Genomic DNA, 10,435 nt, shown 5'->3' with positions numbered 1-10,435 from the left:
AAATGTTGAGATAGAACAGCAGTGATTTGGATGAACAACAGAGCAGCCTCCAAGGGCTGAATGTCCTGCTCCTGCTCCCACTCCCATTTTTTGATTTTATGACCTGCCCTCCACACCTCTGCCTCTACCATATCTTGGATGCTCTATTGAAATGTCCCAGAGAAATGCTTGCTTCTGTCAGATTGTGCCTCTTTGTGAAAATATAAACTGTTGTGAAAGGAACAGCCACTAATCAGCACATCTCCCAGTAAACTCTCACCCATCTAATTACTGTATGCAGGGTACTGCACACCTTGTGTGGTGATACCTGGATGCCACATCACCTCACCTCATTACAGTATACGGGTTGCCACATGCTTAATATAATGTGCTGGTGTAGTGTTGTCATGGAATCTTACAGCATCAGGAGCTTCTCTTACTCATCCCATCAGTAAATTGGTTCACAATTTCCTGAAGAAGGGTCCTGACCCAAAACATTGACCACAGATGCTGCCTGGCCTGCTGAGTTCCTCCAGCATCATCGTGTTTTTCATCTAGGTTCCAGCATCTGCAGTCCTTTGTTTCTCTGGTTCACAATTAGTTAATCCCACCTTCCCCATAAACATCTCCACTACCCACCTCCTTGTAGTAGCAAGATCCATGTCCTCATCACTGAATTTGGAGGTTTTTCCTCAATTCCTTATTGGATTTAGTGAAGTATCTGATATTTCTAGGCCTCTGTTTTTTGGATTCCTTTGTGGGTGAAAACGTTTCCTTTATGTCCAGTTTATCCATCAGCTTCCCTCTCACTCCTCCCTTTCCTGGATAAAATAGCTCCAGACCACTGGGTCTTGCCACAATCCAATGCTTTCCCCATGTATTCCGCACATTCCTGTTCAAAGTCTGGTACAACTGGTGCTTTACCACAATGAACACATCACCTAGTTACAACAGAGAGAGAAATAGGACCTCTCTCTGAGAGGTCCTGAATTTTTCCCCTCAGAATCAGGTTTATTATCACTGACATATGTCATGAAATTTGTTGTTTTATGGCAGCAGTACAGTGCAAAGACATAAGAATTACCATAAGTTACAAAAATAAATAAATAGTGCAAAAGAGGAATGACGAGGTAGGGTTCATGGACCGTTCAGAAATCTGATGGCGGAGGAGAAGTTGTTGTTCCTGAAACATTGAGTGTGGGTCTTCAGGCTCCTGTACCTCCTCCCTGATGGTAGTAACAAGAAGAGGGCATGTTCGGGTGGTGAGGATCCTTAATGATGGATGCCGCCTTCTTGAGGCATCGCCTCTTGAAGATGTCCTCGATGGTGGGGAGGGTTGTGTCAGTGATGGAGCTGAGTCTACAACCCTCTGCAGCCTCTTTTGATCCTGCGCATTGGAGCCTCCATACCGGGCGGTGATGCAACCAGTCAGAATGCTCTCCACCATACATCTGTAGAAATTGAAAGAGTCTTTGGTGACATATCAAATCTTCTCAAACTCCTAATGAAGTAGAGCCGCTGGCGTGCCTTCTTCATGATTGCATCAATGTGTAGGGCCCAAGATAGATCCTCTGAGATGCTGATGCCCAGGAACTTGAAGCTGCTCACCCTTTCCACTGCTGACCCCTCAGTGAGGATTGGTGTGTGTTCTCCCAACTTTCCCTCCCTGAAGTCCACAATAAATTCCTTGGTCTTGCTGACATAGAGTGTGAGGTTGTTATGGCAACACCACTCAACCAGCCGATCTATCTCACTCCTGTACACCACCTCGTCACCATCTGAGATTCTGCCAACAACAGTGGTGTCAGTGGCAAATTGCTAAGAGGAATCATTGGAGGTGAAGGGAATTGGGGTCTCTTTCCAAATCTCTGGCTGGTAATAGAGGTGAATGCAATCTGGCCCAAAGGACTGAGCACTCTTCCCTGGCCAGTCAGAGTCCAGGAGCACTCCATTGTATCCTCAAATTAACAACTTTTACTGATGGCAGAAGGTGAGGAAGCAGATGTGAGTCACGTCAGATCACTGGGCCATAGACAGGTTGTGCCAGGTCAGGCCAAACAGTCTGCAGTTCGGGTCAGAGACCAGGGGCTAATTTCTTTACACTTAAGCAACAAACCTTTGGGATTCTCTTCCTGAGGGCTGTGGATGCTCACTCATCAGGTCATTCCACAACCACTATTGGTAAGTTTTTGGACAACGAGCAAGAAGGTGGACAGGATCAGCCACAGGCTTGAGGTGCTAAATGGGTGATTCTTGCTTCCATTTGCTGTGTCTTTTAACTTCAAACAGAGAACACACACAACTGAAAGCAGCCATGGCCCATCAGCTCTGCATTACAATGCAACACTCCCGGCGACAGGCCTTCGCATGCAAGCCCACACCAGGAATCTGTGAAGGTCAAGCTCCTTGCAGCAGCTGACTGAATTTTGCCAAGATCAATAACTTTGAAATTCAGAATGAGCTGTTGCCTCTGGGTTTTAAAGCTTCATTTTAAATGAGAAGGTTCACAATGTAAGCAAGAGTGGTTCACATCAACGCAGATCACTGACTAATCAGTTCTGGGTCTTTATCGTTCTCAACTATCATTGACGCTGCAAGTCAGACACAACCCTCATCCCTGGTTACCATCCAGTGACCACCACAGAAGGTTCCCATGCAGTTGGTGGGAAACCAGTTTGTGTTTAACATGCAGCACATACTGGGCAGAGGTCTCCTACAATCTCATTCAAGGGACATGGGCATTACTGATACAGCTAGCATTTGCCCAACAGTAACTGAGGGTCACCGCAGGCCTTCCCCTAAAGCCACTGCAATGCACAGTTGGAAGGTATTCTCAAGGACTGGGTCAGTGGGGTTTTCAGGACACAGATTCAGAGATAAAGGAATGGCGATGTGTTTCCATGTTGGATTGTGCACCTGCTGTCTCTGTCCTTATTGGTGGTGGTCATGGATTCAGGTGTTGGTTCAGAATTCTTGGCATTATGTCAGGATTAGATTCCATTGAATGACTTCAAGCTTCAGATGTTATCCAACCATTTTAAAAGAAAACAAGACACCATAGGTGAACAGAATTTCTAGTTTAATTGAGTTTACAAAGTCAATAGTGTTGGGGGAGGGGTAGGTGGAAGGGTAGTGGGGGGGGGGGGAAGAAATGGTGGGGGGAACCTGTATACCAACATCTTTTACAAAATTCTTTATGAAAGTACATGCAATGCAACTTGAGATTTGTACCTACAGTTCCTTTATGGTAAGATATCTACTCTCAACAGGGTGGAGCTAGAGGAATTTTTGAGGTTATCCTCATTGTGAACAGAGAGTACAAATTAAACTCAACCAAAATGAGCAAAAGTTTTAATAAAGTCTGCCCTGATATCCTGGAGTTTCTTTTGGAGTACCAAGAGTCCTTCTTGAAAATCAAGACCTAAGCAGAGCTTAGACAAATGGCTGGGAGAAAGTGGCTTGTGCAGCATTACCTCAGAAGCCCCATATAGAACTCTGAGCCCTATGTTACACCTAACTTTGTTTGCATTCACGGCACACAGCCACGTATTACAGACATCTCATTCCTGATTCTGTCAGGCAGCAAATTCAGTTATTCCCAGGCAGTTTCAATGCTCAGAGTCAAAGGTCCATCCCTTGAAATGTTTGTCTCAACTGTTGGGGCAATGGAGAGAAGTGTGCTGGGGAGAAAACAGATTGTCCCACTCTCTGGGCCACAATACAGTAGCCAGCAGCAGGTATCACATTGGAGAGGCGTACTGAAATAGGAGGTAGTTCAAAAATTCACCAAAGACAATTGCAACTAAGGCTCTACCTAAAGTTTTGCAGAATTGGGTCAAAGCGCCAACTACAGACCCACTCACCCCCTCAACATCTGAGAAAGACAAGGTGAGTGGGGGGGGGGGGGGGGAGAGGGAGAGAGAGAGAGAACACAAAGGGTTGGTGTGCACGGAGATGCTGGTCATGGTGTACTGTGCCAGGGAGGGTCAGCTGGTGGGACCTGCTCCTGGAGTTGGATTCTGCCAAGTGTTGGCACCCAGCCTCCCCCAGCCCAAATGCAAGACAGAGTGAAGTGTCCCAAATAATTCCAAGGATCAGCTACTCCTGATAAATCCATCAGTTTCCCTTGACAAGATATTCTGTTACCTAATAATGCCAATTAAGAGCAGAATTTGCATGCTACACTTTACATAGTTCAACCGCCACCAGCTTTAAGTGGATAAGAGGAGCTCCCGAAACGTTGATGGTCAGTCCCCACGATAAATGCAACACCTCACATAGGCACATAATCGGCCTCGATCTTCCTCAAACGCTTGTTGTCGTCCACCTGCAGTTGGTGCGAGTTGTGTTATTGCCCAGCAGGGAGGAAGAGACGGCGTTTGTGTAAATCAGCCACAGAAGAGGGTGCGAGGATAAGGAGGTTAAAAGAAAAAAAAGAACGTAAGCTTCTGCACATTTGTCTCAACTGCCCTCTTCCAAGAACCCTCTATCTCAAGTAATCTTTCGCAAACAGGAGGAGGAGCAGTCTGAACTGTTTACAACATGTGGGAGACTGTTTATACTGCAAATAGCACAGAGTTCCAAGAAATTTTGAGGGGAAATTAGCACTGAAAACTTTGTTAAATGAAACATTGTTGGAAAACGTGATATTCTGAAGGGATGCAACAAAGTGGATGCTGAGAAGATGCTTCTCCTGGGGGAGGGGGTAACTAGAACACAGGGGGAGAGTTTCAAAATTTAGATGGAGGAGGAATTCTGTTGTGGATCTTTGGAATTCTCACTGAATGAATCCAAGTCTAAACTGGTCCCATTCTTGGCTTACAGGAGAATCAAGGGTTTGGTGAAACAGATGGAGCCAAGGCCTGGCTCCGACATTATTCAATAGTGGAGCAGGCACAAGGGGCAGGTAGTTGACCGTTCCAATTACTTGTACCCTTATGAAAGCCTGTGTTATGGGTTCCCCACATCCACACAGTGGACAAGGCATGCTGGTCCACCATAGGTCAACAGCTTCACCTTCTCACCCTCTGTCCTGGGTCTGGAGGTAACTCAGGGTCCAAGACTGGGTTTAGAGGAAGACTCCCTTCATCAACATCAGTTCTTTATTAACATTTACTGCTGGGACACAGGCTGGGCTGGTCAACTTTGAGTGCATTTTACATCACCACATACGCAAAGTGAATTCAGGGCCATACATGTGACACTGTTTGCAAAGCACTGCATAAATCTGAGTGAGACAGACAAATCTGCCGAAACTAATCATAAGAATCTCGTTGTTAGACATAAAGCGACTACTCACATCGTAGCCCCGAAGGACAGCGAGATGGAAAGCCAGGAGCTGGAGAGGGATAACACTGAGGATTCCTTGCAGGCAATCGACTGTGTGAGGAACCCTGATGGCTCGGTAGGCATTTTTCACAGTCTCCTCATCATCCTTCTCACAGATCAGGATGGGCCGTCCCTACAGAACAGAAACAGCCGGGTGTCCTGACTTGGTGTCTGCACACTGAATATCAGCTCCTGCACCAGCTACTCTCCTCCAAACAGTCACTAGTAGGAGAAAAGCAAAGTGGAAGGCTCAACAGGTCAGCGGAGGGAAGTTGACAGTTGACGTTTTGCATCAGAACGTCGACTACCCATTTCCCTCCGCCGATGCTGCCTGACCTGTTGAGTCCCTCCACCATTTTGTTTGTTGCTCCAGATTCCAGCACCTGTAGTCTCTTGCGTCTCCGTGTACATTCAGCAGCCTGTCTGTGAGTCACATTGTTCAGCCACAAAGGGAAACCCCAGATAAGGAAAGACAAGAGACTGCAGATGCAGACCCAGATGAGGAAGGTCTAGAACTGTGGCTGCAGGATGCTTCTTCCATTGATTAAACACAGTCACACAAACCTGCATCTGCAGTGATCTGCATCTCCCCATTGCCAGTCACTTCAACTCCCCCTCCCACACTATCACTGATATGTCAGTCCTCAGCCTCCTCCACAGCCAGGAGAATTCCAAGCGCAAACTGGAGGAACAGCACCTCATTTTCCGTCTTAGAACCTTGCAGCCTAACGGCATGAACATTGGATTCTCCCACTTTAAGTAACCCCCACACCCCTCCGCCATGCTTCTTCTCTTCCCTAGCCTCTCTCTCTTTTTTCTACCCCTTTTGTTTTGGTTTCTCTCCTTACCTTTGACACATCCCTCAGTGGATCTGCTCTCCCCACCTCCTCCACACCTGCCTCCCCTCTTACCTGCATCTACCTATCACCACCCACCCCACCTCCCCTCTTTTGTCCACCTATCACTGCTCTGCTTTTCCCTCTTATATATTAGGCTTCCTCTTTTGCTATCTTCAGTCCTGAAGAAGGGTCCTGACCCAAAACGTTGACCGCCTGCTTTTCTCCACGGATGCTGCCTGGCCTGCTGAGTTCCTCCAGCATCATCATGTTTTTCATGTAGATTCCAGCATCTGCAGTCCTTTGTTTCTCTAGTCACACAAACTTGTTTTTCTAAAAAAATCTGAAAGGTAAACATTGCAAATTCCTAGACAGCGACAGTCACTAAACCTGCAACTGAATCTCAGAGCTTCCTTTCTTAAAGCTAGCAGAGAAACTGTACATAGGCCAAAACAAACACAGCCATTTCAAAAGCCCTTGTAGCACGAAGGACAAATTTTACGCTGGTCAGCAAGTCCTGATGCGTACCTGCACACAGTATTTCAAATGGTCCTTAGCACTCCGGGGCCCCACTGCCACACAATCCAATAACACAGAGGCGTCAATGAAGGGAAAATAAAATGTTTTAAAGTTCACTCCCGATATCAGCTGCAATTTTAAATAGGAAGGGCGGATCCAGGAAGGCAGGAGTCAGTCATACAGCAAGGAAAAGACCCTTCAACCCACTGAGACACTTGATCAAGTACCCATCTCCACTAACCTTATTTTACAGCACGCAGAGTCATAGAGTAATACAGCATGGAAACAGGTCCTTCAGCCCAACTCGTCCATGCTGACCAAGGCGCCCAACTAAACTAGTCCCATTTGCCTGCATTTGGGCTGTATCCCTCTGAGCCTTTCCCATCTATGTGCTTAGCTGAATATTTTCTAATGTGAATAGCTGGCACATACAATTGTGAGCTGGATGAAAATATTCAATGAGTGTTCATTTTGTGAGCAAATGTTCCCCTTCAATTACCCCTCTCCAAAATCTTGTAGAGAAGTGAGCTCACTGGTCCTTCCTGTGACTGCCCAGGGTTCGGTGATTTAAGTGTTCAAATCTCTGCAGGCACATCTGATTTGCTATCCATTTATTTATTAACTTTGCCTAGAAGAGGCAGCAGATGGGTTGGAGCTGACGTGAACTACGAGCATGCACTTTGTTGGGCCAAATGCCCTGTTCCTTGTAACAGTAAAACACAGGCTCCCCCACTGCACCCTTAAACCTGCTGGGGTTTACCTGGCGAGCAACCACCTGTTGCAATGCATTCTGGCACTTGGTAAACATGGGATCCTGCATGACAATCATGATGACTGGCATTCGATGATCCACCAGGGCCAACGGCCCATGTTTCAACTCTCCCGCCAAGATTCCTTCGGAGTGCATGAAGGTAATCTCCTTAATTTTCTGCAATCAGAGTTTTAAAAAAGGTAGATGTCATTTCCATAGTGGTAGCAGAGATAGAACACTAAGACGGTAAGTGCAAAGTGCATGAACGTAATCTTAGTGCAGGAATATTATCTTAATCAATGAGTCGATCATGATAAAACATAGCATTTAATAAATTAGGGATCTGTTAAGCAGAACAATTGATTATTCAAGCACTGCACATCAGCTCTGGCCCCCACACTGCATCCTCTGACTGATTAGCAGAGATTTTGGTGATATTGAAATTATTAGCCATTTAATAGATCACTTGGAAGCAGATTTCAACTGAGTCAGAAACACAACCTTCCCCTCTTGCCCTGAAGCTTGTGTGTTACTCACCAGCGCCCCCTCCAGGCATGTGGCATAATGATAACCACGACCCATAATGAGCACAGACTTCCGCTGGTACAGCTCGCGAGCTAATCTCTGGATTTCCTCATCCAAATTTAGAACTTCCTTTATTTGAGCTACAAGAAAAACAAAAAGTGGTGTGGGGAAGGGGGAAAGGGAAGACAGAAAGAGCTTACTTTTTGAGCAATTTGAACTATATGGCCTTGTATTCTGAAATGTGGCATTGCATTGCATTGCATTGCAAGAATGATATTTATATGTTTAAATTAGTTATAAATTTACCAGCAATAGAGTATTGGTATGAGTACATTGCTGCGAATGGCTTTTCTATGACAATTTCCATTTGATACAATGAAACAACAAATTGTTCTATGTTCTATCTTCACATCATGTATCAGTGATAATAAATCTGATTCTGAAGGTCCCAAGGTGAACTTTTCCAAGTATGAACAAGATATCAGGGCGGCAAGTTGGTTAAAGAGAGTGGACTTCCAGGAGCAATAAGGGAGCAGAGAGACAGAGAGAAGATATTCCCAGAGATTAGGGTGAAGGCACAGCTGCCTGTAGTAGGGGCAATTAAACCTAGGGATGCAGAGGAAGAGAGAATTGGACGAGTGCGGCGACTTTGGAGGGGAGTGGCTGGAAGGAGTTACACAGATGGACTAAAGAGTGTAAAAGACAGATGGGTGGAGAACCAGGAAAATGACCAACTACATTTATCACAAAGTACAATAACATAAAATCATAAGCATACATAACCTATGTTGAATCATCAAACCTGAGATCTTAACTACTTTCCTACCAATGAGACCACTTCAAAAACACTTCATTGGTTTTGAAGCATTTTGGGATATCCAAAGGTACTATTCAAATGCAGGCTCTTTCTTTCCACAACTATTCTCTCCCATGGTCAAAGTCATTGCTTCAACAACCTTAGTCTGCAAATGTTTCTTTGAATGTTGATACACAAAAGGAAACATATCAGCACAAAATTTACCCAGAAACCTCAACACAGCCTGGATTACTTTGGCGCAATGCAAAAAACAAAATCACACATCTCTATAACACTGCAGCACAGCCATACCAAACTACATCCCCTCCCAAGATATACCCACATGATTAAATAGGGGTGGACTTTCTTTCTGGCTCAGGTTACCTGGCAGAGACTGGAGCCCCTGAATGATCTCCTTCCGTCTTTTCTGCATCGATATTCGGTCTTCTGATATCATGAGTGCAAACATTATCAGGGCCACAAACTGGCTTGTGTAGACCTGCAGAGAGGGTGAGTAAAATGAGGTAGCTAAGATTGATCTGATCCCCACACCAAGCTCAATGCCCGAGTTTATCAGGGAAAACACATACTGACTGGGCCAAAGCTACTGCAATTTGCAGCAGTAAATTAATATCCTTCATGGGATCTATAAAATCCTCCATCTGGTTAAAGCATTTGCCACATAAAACAGCAAAAACTCTCATCATTATTTGGAATGTAACTAAAACCCAAGTTGATCCCTCACTCTGCGAGAGAGACTGCCTTCATTCTTTCCGGCTGATCACTTGCTCCATGGCTATCAAATGCATGGCAATATTTCAGAACACTGCACACTCTCAGAACATGGACTGACAAAGTGGAGTTTATTTAACAAGCTCCTAAATCGGAGAATTCAGGAACTGGAAACAGGCAAAAATAAACTGAGGAAACTGATGGATGGCATTCTGCCCTGCTCATTAGAAATCTACAGTAATATGGCAAATTATAGAGAAAGACTCTAGCCCCAATATTATCTGTGTACAAGCAACTCAAAATACCCCTAAGTGTCGGCTGTCTTTCATTGAAAGAAGTTGCAGCAATCATTTTCTAAGAAGGAATAGTGACTTATTCACAGATTTTTTTTTATGACTTTGAATCCTTGGGGCAGAGAATATTTTCCCCAAAAGATCATCGAGCCTCTTCCTGGCAGCTCTGATCATTGAGTACAACCAAGCCACAGAGGTCAGAGAGTAACTGGGTAAGAATTACAGAATAAGGCCCAACTGGTTTCCTTTAGGAGCTTGTAGATCCACTGGGAATATTAATTTACCATGTTCTGTTTGTGGAAGAAACTATCAACCCAAGAAGAATTTGAATTAAGGATTGAGAAGATTACTGTATGTCACAAGATACATGGTGGAATATTGGATACCACCATAACTAACTCCAAGAGGTTAAATCCCTCCCACAAAGAAAGTTTCCAATTCGCGTTCCATTCATTGGGTGCCAAACTTTACTTGAGCAAATCTTTACTGTAATCTTCTTGCAATCTTTAATCCTTTACAATGGCCTGAAGTTATTTTCAGCAACTTCTCATTTCTTTCTTGTTCAGAGACAATGCAGAACTTTTAAAGCCAACTATGATCTTTTCTTTAAACTACTAAAATATACACACTGGAATATGACGACAAGGGGAATATTGTGGCCAATTTAAGGATAAAA

General features: G+C 44.7%; 1 protein-coding gene across 1 annotated transcript in view; it reads right to left on the bottom strand.

Moving 5' to 3' along the window:
• Positions 1 to 3,041: 3,041 nt before the first annotated feature.
• Positions 3,042 to 10,435, bottom strand: part of LOC127584714 (glutamine--fructose-6-phosphate aminotransferase [isomerizing] 1-like) — an 83,783-nt gene continuing 76,389 nt past the window's right edge. Inside the window, exons 15-19 of the mRNA XM_052041607.1 lie at positions 9,119 to 9,233; positions 7,951 to 8,078; positions 7,423 to 7,590; positions 5,279 to 5,440; positions 3,042 to 4,306 (exon numbers count right to left, since the gene is read on the bottom strand). Of these exons, the coding sequence (XP_051897567.1) occupies positions 4,253 to 4,306; positions 5,279 to 5,440; positions 7,423 to 7,590; positions 7,951 to 8,078; positions 9,119 to 9,233 (627 nt within the window). The 3' untranslated portion in view covers positions 3,042 to 4,252. The remainder of the gene's footprint in view (positions 4,307 to 5,278; positions 5,441 to 7,422; positions 7,591 to 7,950; positions 8,079 to 9,118; positions 9,234 to 10,435) is intronic.

The sequence above is a fragment of the Pristis pectinata genome, chromosome 30, assembly GCF_009764475.1.
Source record: "Pristis pectinata isolate sPriPec2 chromosome 30, sPriPec2.1.pri, whole genome shotgun sequence".
Taxonomy (NCBI): Eukaryota; Metazoa; Chordata; class Chondrichthyes; order Rhinopristiformes; family Pristidae; genus Pristis; species Pristis pectinata.
Note: the sequence above shows the minus strand (reverse complement) of the source record. Positions and strands in the feature narration are given on the sequence as shown.